The sequence below is a fragment of the Podarcis gaigeae genome (genome assembly GCF_964106915.1).
Source record: "Podarcis gaigeae genome assembly, chromosome: 11".
In the NCBI taxonomy this organism is placed as follows: domain Eukaryota; kingdom Metazoa; phylum Chordata; class Lepidosauria; order Squamata; family Lacertidae; genus Podarcis; species Podarcis gaigeae.
Genome location: NC_139687.1, coordinates 54226911 through 54241275, shown reverse-complemented (window position 1 = coordinate 54241275; position 14365 = coordinate 54226911). Strand labels below are relative to the sequence as shown.

Sequence of the window (14365 nt, the reverse complement as noted above, 5' to 3'; positions counted from 1 at the left end):
TAGGTTCTGGGTCCTGATGAACCTAGGCCTCCTAGATAGGTGAATGCGCCACTCACTGGGTTCTATTCTCATTCCCGGGTTCCACCCTCCCTTTTAATAACTGGATAATGCATCACGTGCAAGCAATAGTAATGCTTATTTTTCCCTAGCAGGCCTTTTGAATTATTCACAATGTCCTTGGAGCATCTTCAGTTTGTAAAAGCTGCATCTGCTAACTGGTTTAGCAAGTAACAGAGCACACTTGTGGCTAAACAATTTAAGAAGCCATTTGCGAAGAAATTTCAATAAACTCCTATTGCCATTATGCCAGCCAAGTGGGTTAAACGCAATTGTAACATTACCAGCCGCTGGTGCTTCAAGTTCAAAACTGCACCCATCATCGTAATAAATTCTAGGCTTGTCACTGCAATGTTCTTAGTTAACAAAGCAATTGCACCAAGTCCTTTCCAACTGCTATGGTAGCAAATGGGTTTGGGGTGAGTGTGTGTGTGTGTGTTTGGAGGGGGCAGGGGTTAAGAGCTTCTGAAGTCTTCCTACTAGTAGGATGTCAGCTTTTCCATATTTCAGCTTCAGAAATCTAAGCAGTATGTTTGGCATGTTAGCAAATAGTTATCTGAAGAAGTGTGCATGCACACGAAAGCTCATACCAAGAACGGACTTAGTTGGTCTTTAAGGTGCTACTGGAAGGAATTTTTTTTGTTTTGATGGATATGCAAACTGAAGTGTGCTCAATTAGCAGACTCCATTGGTGTGGATTTCCATCAAACACTTCCTCTCTGTACCTACAGAAAAGGTGTGTGTGTGGGGGGGTAACAGTTCCACATGACCACCACCACTCCTCCCCTCCTCACCACACACACCAGGGAAGACAGAAGTTCTTCCCAAGCTCCCGGGATTGTGTGCCAGTAATATGGTCATCTCCTATGCCTCACAACTGCTCCATCTGATGAATGCTATTAGACACAACCCCCTGTTGAGGTGAGAAGAATCTACTGCACTATACCAGACATAGGCAAACTCTGCCCTCCAGATGGTTTGGGACTACAACTCCCATCATCCCTAGCTAACAGGACCAGTGGTCAGGGATGATGGGAACTGTAGTCCCAAAACATCTGGAGGTCCAAGTTTGCCTATGCCTGCAGGGAAATGCTATTGATAATCCACTGATAACTCTCTCCTAGCGGATGCCATCAAAGATGGGAGGCAATGAGTCATAGAATCATAAAGTTGGAAGGGACTCCGAGGATCATTTAGTCCAACCCCCTGCAATGCAGGAATATGCAGCTGTCCCTTAAGGGGTTCAAACCTGCAATCCTGGCACTATCAGCACCACACTCTAGCCAACTGAGCTACAGCCTGCTTATCTTCTGAGACACCATTTCCATCAGGCTCCTCCCTCCCTCACCTCAACTGCCTCCTGGCAATCCATCAGGTTGCAGGATGTAGAGAAATATGGGAAGCAGGACCACTCATTTTCATTTGTCATGAGATCAACTACACTTAGGGGATGCGGGTGGCCCTGTGGGTTAAACCACAGAGCCTAGGACTTGCCGATCAGAAGCTCGGCAGTTCAAATCCCTGTGACAGGGTGAACTCCCGTTGCTTGGTCCCTGCTCCTGCCAACCTAGCAGTTCAAAAGCACATCAAAGGGCAAGTAGATAAATAGGTACCACTCCGGCGAGAAGGTAAACGGTGTTTCCGTGCACTGCTCTGGTTCACCAGAAACGGCTTAGTCATGCTGGCCACATGACCCGGAAGCTGTACGCCAGCTCCCTCAGCCAATAAAGTGAGATGAGCGCTGCAACCCCAGAGTCGGCCACGACTGGACCTATTGGTCAGGAGTCTCTTTACCTTTACCTTACAACTACACTTGGCTCCTTGTCCCTCTGACCTCTTTCCATCTCAGCTGGTCACTGTAACAGCTACAAAACTAGCTTTAAAAACCAGCGTCTGAGATTGCTTGCTTTCTTCTTCCTTCCTCATCGCTTCTTCCTTTTTTGTACCACGTCTTTTAAATGGTAAGCCTGCAGGCAAGACCATAAGCCAGTCTGAGAGCCCTTTTGGCTGAAGTGAAATGCTTTAAACACAAACCGCAATGTTCGGAAATGCTTTGATACCCAAGAACTAAAAAGGAGCAGCACATATCTGGTGCCAACGAAGAAATCAAACAGAACCCAATCTTCCTTTGCTCTCTGCATGGGAGTGTGGAAAAATTAATTTATTCGATGTGCACAGCTCAAGACAAGGGCAATCCCAAAGCTAAAGAAACCATTCGATCACCACTGTAGATATCAATTCCAGCTCCAAATGCCACTGTTTGAAATCCAACTATGGTATTTTTTGCTCTATAAGACGCACCAGACCACAAGACGCACCTAGTTTTTGGAGGAGGAAAACAAGGGAAAAAAATATTCTGAATCTCAGCAACCAGAACAGCAAGAGGGATCGCTGCACAATGAAAGCAGCAATCCCTCTTGCTGTTCTGGCTTCTGTGATAGCTGTGCAGCCTGCATTCGCTCCATAAGATGCACACACATTTCCCCTTACTTTTTAGGAGGGAAAAAGTGAGTCTTATAGAGCAAAAAATACGGTATGTAGGCAAAGACCTCTTTGCAAACCTTATTCAGCTTATTGTTTGTGTTGCCAACCCTTCAACTGATAGGTGGTGCCCACAAACCCCCTTTCGGCTCAGCTGCATCTTTATTTGTCTCACACCTGACATCACACATCACATCAGGTGTACAGCAGGTGGGCACGGCCTGGCCAAAACAGCCTAGAGAGGGTCAACTGGGGAGGCCTAGAAGCCTGAGTTTCCCTCCCCTCACTGCTACACACAGTTATAGGCTCAGGGCCGCCTCACGCGGAACAGCTTTCCGCACAGAAAAAGCATAACTTGTCAATCATCCCCTCCAGAAATCTCTTCAAACATGAAGAGGAATATCTAAAAGGTCGGTGCTGGCTGTTTGGACTTCAAAACGTTTCCTCAGCATTTCTTGAAAACAATGAAACACAAGAAACAGCAGAAAACAGTGACACCCTCCCAAAAAATAAATAAAGAGGAGGACGTACCGTTTCATCTTCAAGTTTCAGGTGCAGAGTTTTATCCCCCTCCTTGTAATCTTTGATGATTTCTGCTGATTTCCAGACTTCCTCCGGGTCAGGAATCCAGACTCTCGTGTACTGCAAAGGTGAAAAGAAGGAAGGAAATTGTTAAGGTAAATTGCTCAAGTAGAGAGGCCTCCTCAGTAACGCAAGAGGTTCATCTCGTACAGAATTCTGATTTTAACAGTGGCTAAAAAAGAAGGCTCAAAAGCAAGACATAAAAGCAGGGGTTAGAGTAAAAATGCTATTGATATGATATGATGATATGATATGATATGATATGATACGATACAATAATCTTTATTGTCACTGTCCCATACAGAACGAAACTGAAAAAATCTACACCAGACATTCAAAAACCAACAAGCCTGCTATCACAGCTAGGTTAGCCCCTAAAAACTCTGATACCCCATAACTGAAAACAATATACTCACTAAAAGACTACCTTACACTGCGTTTAAAACCAAAATCGCATTTGGATAGAAACTGTTTCTCAGGCGGCTGGTCCTAGTCTTTATAACCCTGTACCTTCTTCCAGAAGCCAGAAGCTGAAAGAGATCATTTCCGGGGTGCGCACTATCCTGCGCTATCTCTGCAGCTTTCTTATGGCACCTGGAAGCATAGAGTTGATCCAAGGTGGGAAGAGTGCACCCAGTTATTCTCTCCGCAGTCTTTACAACCTTCAACAGCATTGTTTTTTCCCTGACCGTGCAGCTCCCAAACCACACACATGGACCATAAGTTAATACACTCTCCACAGTACAATGATAAAATGCTATCAACCGGTCCTTTGAGAGATTATTTTTCCAGAGGATTCTCATAACCTCTGCTGTGCTCTCTTCATCAGGTCTTTGCTGTTTTCTCCCCAGGTTAGGTCATCTCTCAGGGTCCCTTCCAACTCTAGAATGATTCCAAGATTCCTTGTGTTGACCCAAAGACGTACCTGGAGATGCCACAGATTCAACATAAGACCTTTTTATGCAAAGCACATCTTCTACCACTGAGCTACTTCTCCTCCTTGAGGAGTTGCCTTTGCGACACTCTAGGACAGGGGTGGGGTACTGAATCCAATCAGTGGGCCAGAACTGCATCTCCCCCACACCAATAGTATGGGTCACATTTGACAGGTGAGTGTGCACAGGGATTTGCAGGGTACTGCCAACCAGTTGACAGGTGATGCCTGTACTGTAAACCCCTTTGGACCAGTGGCACCTTTACCTGCCTCACACCTGTCCTTACCTGATTAAAGGTAAAGGAAAAGGGACCCCTGACAATTAGGTCCAGTCCAGATGACTCTGGGGTTGTGGCGCTCAACTCACTTTACTGGCCGAGAGAGCCGACGTTTGTCCTCTAACAGTTTTTCCGTGTCATGTGGCCAGCATGACTAAGCCACTTCTGGCAAACCAGAGCAGCACACGGAAACGCTGTTTACCTTCCCGCTGGAGCGGTACCTATTTATCTACTTGCACTTTGATGTGCTTTCGAACTGCTAGGTTGGCAGGAGCAGGGACGAGCAACGGGAGCTCACCCCGTCGCGGGGATTTGAACCGCCGACCTTTTGATTGGCAAGCCCTAGGCTCAGTCGTTTAACCCACAGCACCACCTGCGTCCCTCCTTACCTGATTAGGGCATGGCTTATCCCAAACCAGACTGCAGGCCCAAGAGGGAGGCTTGGTGGGGCAAAGCAGGCCAGAATGTCTTCACCCCTGCCACAGAACATAAGGAGAGTTTGCTGGACCAGGGCAATGGCCCATCGAGTCCATCATTCTGTTCTCCCAGTGGCCAACCAGATGCCTGTGCAAAACCTGTAAGCAGGACCCAAGCACAAGAGCTCTCTCTCCTCCAGTTGTTTCCAGCAACTGGAATTCAGATACTTATGGCCTCCAACAGTGGAGGCAGACCATCTCCATCCTTGCAAGCAGCCACCGGAAGCCTTATCCTCCATAGATTTTAATCCTCTAGGAAGCAGCGGTGTTCTTTCTTCATCTAAAGTTCCTCCCAACCTGACATGCATTATTAGGTTTGGAAGTTAATGGAAACAGACGTACATAAACTCAGACAAGTACAGACCCCATGCAGAGACCCTTTGCAGGCAGCTGTGTAGGAGGTTCATAAGAATGAAGGTTTATTGAACAGCATCATCGTGGAGAAACAGGAACAGCAAAATATAGTCCCAAACGGATCACATTTACACTCTGCTAATGGGCTTTTATTCAATTAGAGCTACAACTGTGCTCTGTGCAGTATGTGTCCGGAAGAGTTATGGCCTCACAGGCTTCATTTTCTGCTTAGGCAGATAAATGAGCCTCCTTCCAAGGAGAGCAGAGCTTGTTACGAGGGAAACTCCATTCCAACAGCGTCGTGTTGCAAAGAGTCATGGTGCAACTCCTGATTAAAAGAGCTCTGTAGGCCAGCAGCATCTGAAGGGCTGCTGGTTAAGTCGCCCCGATTTAGAATAATGAAAGTGGGTGGACAATGTCAGCTAGCAAGAGGTTTGTCCTGTATACCTGAACGAGCGTCTCCACCCCCATCTTTCAGCCCGGACACTGAGATCCAGCGCCGAGGGCCTTCTGGCGGTTCCCTCATTGCAAGAAGTGAGGTTACAGGTAACCAGACAGAGGGCCTTCTCGGCCCGCCCTGTGGAACGCCCTCCCTTCAGATGTCAAAGAGATAAACAACTACCTGTCATTCAGAAGACATCTTAAGGCAGCCCTGTTCAGGGAAGTTTTTAATGTGTGACATTTTAGTGTATTTTTGGTCTCTGTGGAAGTAGCCCAGAGTGGCTGGGGAAACCCAGCCAGATGGGCGGGGTACAAATAATAAATTATTATTACTTATGAGATAACTGCATTACAGTGGGTTGAACTAGATAACCCTTGGGGTCCCTTCCAATTTATGATTATTCTATGTTAGACTATAGTTAAACTATAGAATTCACTCCTACAAGAAGTTGTGGTGGCCACCAGTTTGGATGGCTGTAAAAGAGGAATGGACAAATTTATGGAGGATAATGCTGTCAGGGACTAGTAGTCATGATGGCTATGCTCTGTCTCCACGGTCAAGGGCAGGGAATGCCGAGAACTATAAGTCTCAGCGAGGGGAACAGGGGTCTCCTAACAGCTCTCATCAACAAACTACAGTTCCCATGATTCTTTAGGGAGAAAGTTGTGACTGTTTATAGTGGTCTGGTACAGCTTTAAATGTCCATTGCAGATGCGGCCTCTTTTCAGCATCTGACCTTTGTTGGCCCAGTGCCTGCTCAATGAAAACAGTTAGCAAGACAGATCCTAAAAGTATTGCAATGGGAAGTCAATGGTTCATGGGATTTGGGACCCTGGGCAGTTCCACACTGGCTTTTGTTGACACTGTGTCCCCCCCAAAGTGGGTAAAAACCCTACACTAAGCACAGCTGAGGGATGCAGGTGGCGCTGTGGGTTAAACCACAGAGCCTAGGACATGCCAATCAGAACGTCGGTGGTTCGAATCCCCGCGACAGGATAAGCTCCCATTGCTCGGTCCCTGCTCCTGCCAACCTAGCAGATCAAAAGCACGTCAAAGTGCAAGTAGATAAATAGGTACCACTCCGGCGGGAAAGTAAACGGCATTTCCGTGCGCTGCTCTGGTTCGCCAGAAGTGGCTTAGTCATGCTGGCCACATGACCTGGAAGCTGTACGCCGGCTCCCTCGGCCAATAAAGGGAGATGAGTGCCGCAACCCCAGAGTGGGTCACGTCTGGACCTAATGGTCAGGGGTCCCTTTACCTTTTAAACACAGCTGAAAACTAGATGCTGGCATTTCTGAAAGCAAATGCAATCCTGTGTACTTCAATTATCAAAATGCCCCTCAATGAATATATATATTTTTTAAAGCTTTGCAGCTCAATAGCAATGAATTCTTTATATGTATAATGTATAATTATTTTTAGGATTACACAATAGCTGGAGCAGCAGGAACTCATCGGCGTTAATGAAGCTATCTAAATATATTGCCAGAGCAGCAGTTTTGCTGGTTGAAAGGCAGAGGGGAAGAGGGAGAGGATAGGTAGACATGTGACTGCCTCCAGAGTACTGCCTGCACCTCAGTTTCTACCTCTCAACACCTTCCCAGCTCTGCAGTTGTTGGAATGGACTCCTGATTTTAATTGCTGTGGGTGGGAGGTGGGGTGCCTTTAAGAATCTTGGCATTTATTGCTCACGGGGCATTCTGTTTAATCGCAGTGCTTGGCTGTTTACCATCTGTGATTCCTGAACCAGTATTGGGGATGCAGATAGTCAGTATCTGGAAAAACTGGAAACAAAGCGGTTCAGCAGCAACGCTGGGCCATGAGCCCAACCCATAGGGCAAGGGTGGAGGAACTGAGGGTCATGTTCCCTTCTGGGAAATCTTCCAACGGTAGATGGGGCCAGAAGCAAAAGCAGACACAGCAATGCATGCTGATTTAAGCTGGAAGAGTAGGGCCACATCGGCACATTCCTTTCTGCCCTCCGTCCATGCAAGCAAGGAGCAAGGCAAGAATACCCAAGGAGGATGCAAAGCATGGTCAATGAAGAGGGCATCTGGGGAGACTCTCAAGGGGCAGACAGAGAAGACCGCAAGGCCTCATTCAGCTCCAGTGCCTGATGGTCCCCATCCCTGCGACAGAGCAAGGCCTTAAGGATGTTCCCAGACAACCCAAGCAACACTAGATAAGGATCAGGAGCCTTAAATTGCACAGTCCTTCCCTAATCACGTCTGCTCTTAGTTACTCCCCAGGCTGCTTTCATTGAGGGAGGACATGTTATGTCACCATTGCTACTGTTAAAAATTTGGAAGTGAGATAATCACTCAGAGATCTACAGTCATACCTCGGGTTACAGCCGCTTCAGGTTGTGTTTTTTCGGGTTGCGGACTGCCGAAACCCAGAAGTACCGGAACGGGTTACTTCCAGGTTTCGGCAGTCGCGCATGTGCAGAAGCGCTAAATCGCGCTTTGCGCATGTGCAGAGGCACCTAATCGCAACCCGCACATGCACAGACGCGGGTTGCAAACGTGCATCCTGCACAGATCACGTTCGCAACCTGAGTGTCCACTGTACTAGTAAATCCTGATATACCTTCTGCCCATTATCCACATGGTTAGGGCAATAGCCTGAGCTTCCAGGTTATGCAAAGCCAAACCATGGTTTAGCATGAATGTGCTCCCAGAGAGGAGATCACAGCTGTTTCGCTCCTCCCTGGTTTGTTCTATGTGAGTCTAGAGCAGTGGTGGCCAAACTTGACCCTCCAACTGTTTTGGGACTACAATTCCCATCATCCCTGACCACTGGTCCTGTTAGCTAGGGATGATGGGAGTTGTAATCCAAAAACAGCTGGAGGGCCAAGTTTGGCCACCACTGGTCTAGAGAAAGCTAGATCGTGAGCCTGGGTTTGGGTGACACACTGAGAACATCACAACAGCAGAATGACCAGGGAGAAACAAAGCAGCCACAATCTCCTTTCCCCAGAGTTCTCATGTTTGCACTAACCTTGGCATGGCAAGCAAACATGGCCCCCATGTGCTGCGAACTGGAGGAAGTGGTACGTTTATTTCCTTTCCACCTCAGTTCTCCTCATTTTCAGCGAGCGCTCAAGGCTTGTCAACAAACAGCAATTTCTCAAGAACAGCCGTCATATATTACAAGCATGAACAACGTCTGTGGGGGGTTTGATGCACTCAAGTCACTTTCGGGAGAGGAAAAATCTGCATGGGAGTGATAGAGTCAAGGCAAGAGATGGATTTGAGGGTGGGGGTGGGAGGAGTTCAAAAAGCCTTTTAAAAATGCAAGGTGCTTTATTGGTAGGCTATGAAAGTAGAAGCCTTCCTCTTGCCTGCAAAGCCCTGAAAATAGAAGACGATCCTTGGAAAATCACAGCACTTACACAAGTAGGTTTTTATAAGACTCCGCATGCAGAAAAATGCAAAAGGAAATCACAACCACCACTTTTTAGCACTAGGGTACCCCAGATACTGGGACGCGGGTGGCGCTGTGGGTTAAACCACAGAGCCTAGGACTTGCCGATCAGAAGGTCGGTGGTTCGAATCCCCGCAAAGGGATGAGCTCCCGTTGCTCGGTCCCTGGTCCTGCCAACCTAGCAGTTCGAAAGCACGTCACAGTGCACATAGATAAATAGGTACCGCTCTGGCGGGAAGGTAAACGGTGTTTTCGTGTGCTGCTCTTGTTCGCCAGAAGCGGCTTAGTCATGCTGGCCACATGATCCGGAAGCTGTATGCCGGCTCCCTCGGCCAATAAAGTGAGATGAGCGCCGCAACCCCGGAGGACCCCTGGCCCTTTACCTTTACCCCAGATACTATAACAAGGAAGGAGGAACTCTATTGAGTAAGACAATTTACAGAAGGCGATATATGAAAATCCTGCCACAGTAGTTCATGTGTTGGTTACTTAAGACTGGATTACTGCAATGCGCTCTGTGAGGACCTTCCCTTGAACTTGATCTGAAAGCTGCAGTTAGTGCAGAATGCTGCCGCACGATTGCTGACAGGAGCAAGGCCTTGTCAGCATAAAACACCAACATATCAGAGATCTGCATTGGTTTGCCAAGTTGAAGGTTTTACTATCACATACAAAGCCCTTAGCAACTTGGGACCAGTTTGCCTACGTGATCGCCTTACCTCACATGTGCCCATTCAACAGTTTTGATCGGCATATCCACATAATGCCTGTTCCATGTTTGTAACAACCCAATCGATGACTGTGGCAGCCTATGCACTCTGGAACTCCCTGCCTCTTGAGATTAGGCAGGCATCTTCACTTTACTCATTTTTGTGTTTTTATATGGTAAACCGCCCTTGATCTTCGGATGAAGGACGGTATAGAAATACAGAAATTTATTGATTAATTGGTGGGCTTGATTAATTAAGGTCTTGCCTGAGATCAGTTGCTACAGGGACCCTTCTAACCCACACAGACACCATCTATGGTTATTCCATCAAATCATTACAAAAAAGCAAATGACTCCAAATTTGCTCGTTTTTCTCTTCTTTCTTCCCCCTGCCCATTTTGTGTCCAGCCCACGAGACTATAAGTAATCCAGGTAGGGACACATCTGATTCCCCACCCCACCCCAAATTACCTAATAAAATCAACATACACTTGTGAATGCTCATCCTCAGAATTGACTGGAGAATCCCTGCCCACCCCAAAGGATAATTTTGGAGGAAAAGGACCAGCTCATCTTCCTCTGTGCCCAAAATGACTATTGGTGGGCTTACAGAGTAAGCAAAGCTCTGTTCTGCCTCTAATCCAGTGGTTCTCAACCTGTGGGTCCCCAGATGTTGTTGGACTACAACTCCCATCATTCCTAGCCAGCAAGACCAGTGGTCAGGGATAATGGGAGTTGTAGTCCAACAACATCTGGGGACCCACAGGTTGAGAACCACTGCAATCCTAAAGGCCAATCTACAATACTAAACAGCAACCTCCACTAATCTGGTGGCCTCCATATGTTTTGGATGACAATGTCATCCTCAGCCCCAGCCAGCACAACTGCTTTGCCTTCCAAAACACCTGGAAGGCACCATTATAATCAGTAGAAGTTACTGCAATTCATGGATTGCACATTACTCTAACACAGTGTTTCCCAAACCTGGGCATCCGGCTGTTTTTGGACTACAATTCTCACCATCCCTGACCACTGTTAGCAAGGGATGATGTGAGTTGTAGTCTAAAAACAGCTGGAGGCTGAAGTTAGGAAAACCCTGCTCTAACTGCCCCATCTCTTTTTTTTAAAAAAAGTGCCATTTTGTGGGACTTAGCTCTTGTTCCATGCATGAGCAAATTGCCAGCAAAGCGTGCTGTCAGACCAATTTCTTATGAATCACACTTTATAAAAGAGGACGTAATAAGCATTTTGAAGTACACCCACATTAATAAACGTTCCCAGTGGCTTCTGGAAAACAGACTGAAGTACCGGGATTTTGACACAAAAACAAAACACTTAAGGATGAGCACATAATCTGTGCCTCCAAAGTTAACCGTTTTAAATAGGATCAACAAGAAGCTGTTAATGCATGAAGACCTTTTCGAAATAAAGGTGCACTCGCTCAGAGCACAGCTCTCAAGAGGAATCCGAAAGAGCAGGCGGCATTCAGCGACAAGTTTCTGACACTAAATCTGTTCTTAAGGAGGATTTAAGTTCCTCTTTAAGACCTAACAAATAAAGTTAAGGGGCTGTTCCGAGAGGATAGCAGGGATTGTATCACACTGCCGACCAGAACCTCAGTTCTCATTTTGACACAGCTATGCAGTAACAGAGCAATGTGATGGAAGAAATAGGCTGTTAATTATAGCCATCTGTGAACGTAAAACAAAAATGTTAAGCACCCCCCCACACAAAGTTTTTCTCGTGGCTTACGCACACATTCCTTTCCTCCACACTTTCCAAGCATGGTCCATGCTTCAAAGCTCTGGGTCTGAAAGCACTTAAAAAACAAAACAAAACTCTGAAGCTTCCCATGTGAAGAAAACCCGCTCTTTAAAGCTGAATTGGAGCAAATGGCAATCCGCAGAAAACCAAAATTTTGTTGCGCTTCAGCTTTTTCATTCCAGGGGGACAAAAAAAGAGCACTTGGACATAGATCTGTGCCTGGAAAGACTGGGGCAAAAGGTGAGTGTGGATAAACCCTCACTGTACCTCTTTATGAGTTACTGTTCTGACTTTGCCTTCTTCGTCAGCCTACACATAGGTAAGTATTGCTAAGGTTTTCCAGCTTGTCATTCTAACTTTAAGAACCAGCGCCTTAACTTGCTTTCCTCCTCCTGTTAAGACTATGACTGCCAGGTGATCTCCAGGGTCTCAAGTGGAGGCCTTTTTCATCAGATGCTACCTGACCCTTCCACCTGTGTCTTCTAAGCACACCCTACCTGTGTCTTCTTTCAGTCATGCCCAGAAGAGTGATGTCTGCAGAAAATATAGGCAACTGCAGAAAATATAGGCAACTAAGCCTCCACTGAGCTGTTTGACAGTGGAACAGACTCCCTCAGGAGGTTGTGAACCTTTTAAATAGAGGTTGGGTGGACATCTGTCTTGGATGCTCTAGTCAAGATTCCTCCATTACAGGATTGGACTAGATGACCCTCAGGATCCCTCCCAACTCTACAATTTGGTGATTCTATTATTCTAACTACCTGCTCTGCTCCAGGTACTTGCCATCTCTCCAGGTATTAGGAGCTTGAGCTCGGCAGGGTTCAAATCTGGGCAACCCACAAGTAGCAACCTGGCCTTACCTTCATAGATAGATCGCAGCAGTAATGTAAGAAACGCAATTAGCAATTACTAGTATGAGTAGCAGCATCTGGGACATATGACATCAAAAAAGTTGAGACAAAAAAAAGGAGGTTTGGAGTTTATGTATAGCAACCTAGTTGCTAGAGGCCAATAGGGATGTTGAAGAATTCTGAAAGAAACAGGAGCAGAAATTGCTTGTGTTCGTCTATTCTTCCCATGCGCAGAATAGCCAACAGTCAGGGATGATGGGAGTTGTAGTCCAACCAAATCTGGAGAGCTACAGGTCAGCCACTCCTGATGCAGGCCATAGCTTTTTGGTGTAACTTCAACATCAACTTGCGAAAGGCTGGGCTGGATGAATCCCTAGCCGGAATTAAGATTGCCGGAAGAAATATCAACAACCTCAGATATGCAGATGACACAACCTTGATGGCAGAAAGTGAGGAGGAATTAAAGAACCTTTTAATGAGGGTGAAAGAGGAGAGCGCAAAATATGGTCTGAAGCTCAACATCAAAAAAACGAAGATCATGGCCACTGGTCCCATCACCTCCTGGCAAATAGAAGGGGAAGAAATGGAGGTAGTGAGAGATTTTACTTTCTTGGGCTCAATGATCACTGCAGATGGTGACAGCAGCCACGAAATTAAAAGACGCCTGCTTCTTGGGAGAAGGGCAATGACAGGCCTAGACAGCATCTTGAGAAGTAGAGACATCACCTTGCCAACAAAGGTTCGTATAGTTAAAGCTATGGTTTTCCCAGTAGTGATGTATGGAAGTGAGAGCTGGACCATAAAGAAGGCTGATCGCCGAAGAATTGATGCTTTTGAATTATGGTGCTGGAGGAGACTCTTGAGAGTCCCATGGACTGCAAGAAGATCAAACCTCTCCATACTGAAGGAAATCAACCCTGAGTGCTCACTGGAAGGAGAGATTGTGAAGCTGAGGCTCCAGTACTTTGGCCACCTCATGAGAAGAGAAGACCCTGATGTTGGGAAAGATGGAGGGCACAAGGAGAAGGGGACGGCAGAGGACGAGATGGTTGGATAGTGTTTTCGAGGTTACCAGCATGAGTTTGAGCAAACTGCGGGAGGCAGTGGAGGACAGAGGTGCCTGGCGTTCTCTGGTCCATGGGGTCACGAAGAGTCGGACACGACTAAACGACTAAACAACAACAACAATTTATGTTCCTGCTTTTGTACCACTTCAGAATTTGCTTTTAATGTCGGTTTCATTTGACTGATTTTTATTTTGTATTTATTTGTTTAATAATAATAATAATAATAAATTTTATTTATATCCCGCCCTCCCCAGCCGAAGCCGGGCTCAGGGCGGCTAACAACAATCAAATAATCAAACAGTCAAATAATCACACATTCTAAAAATATTTCATAATAATAATAAATTTTATTTAATATTTCATAATAATAATAAATTTTATTCCACACTGAGGGTTATTTGTAAAGGCAGAAAGGGGGTCTTTAATGAATTAAGTAATCAAGGAGTAGACTCCCTGGGTTTCCACAAACCATATTTGAAATTGGGAGGCGGGGGATGGGGCAGAAACTCATAAGCTTGGCTTTTACAAGTCTCATCTAAAACTGGATTAGCCTTCAGTTCAGCCAAGGAGTTTTCTTTGACAGGAAAAGTCAAGAAAGTTATTTGGGTCACCGTTTCATTTTACAGATGACATCAGCTAATGAAACAAGATTTTCACTCTCTTCCTGCTTCTTGTGTTCATTATGTGAAAAGTCACATGCCTATTCCTACAAGCAGAGGCATGTTGGTTGCTATCACCGCACAGTTAACAACAACGGAGGCAATTCAGATGCTAGTCCTGGAATTCCTTGAGCATACAAAAGAATTACGAACTCACCACATGGCAAAGGTCAGTGAACACGGAAAGCAATCAAGAAAAGCCAAAACAGGTTTCACATTCCTGGAGAAAACACTGGTAAATACTGGCTTATACTTGAGTAAAGAGAAAGACACCCCCCAAAAAAG

General features: G+C 46.1%; 1 protein-coding gene across 7 annotated transcripts in view; it reads right to left on the bottom strand.

Annotated features, from left to right (window-relative positions):
• Positions 1 to 14365, bottom strand: part of MYO5B (myosin VB) — a 303840-nt gene that overhangs the window by 215213 nt on the left and 74262 nt on the right. For all 7 annotated transcript variants that reach the window (XM_083702547.1, XM_083702549.1, XM_083702552.1 and 4 more), the window contains exon 2: positions 3070 to 3180. In XM_083702547.1, coding sequence (XP_083558673.1) covers positions 3070 to 3180 — 111 coding nt within the window. The remainder of the gene's footprint in view (positions 1 to 3069; positions 3181 to 14365) is intronic.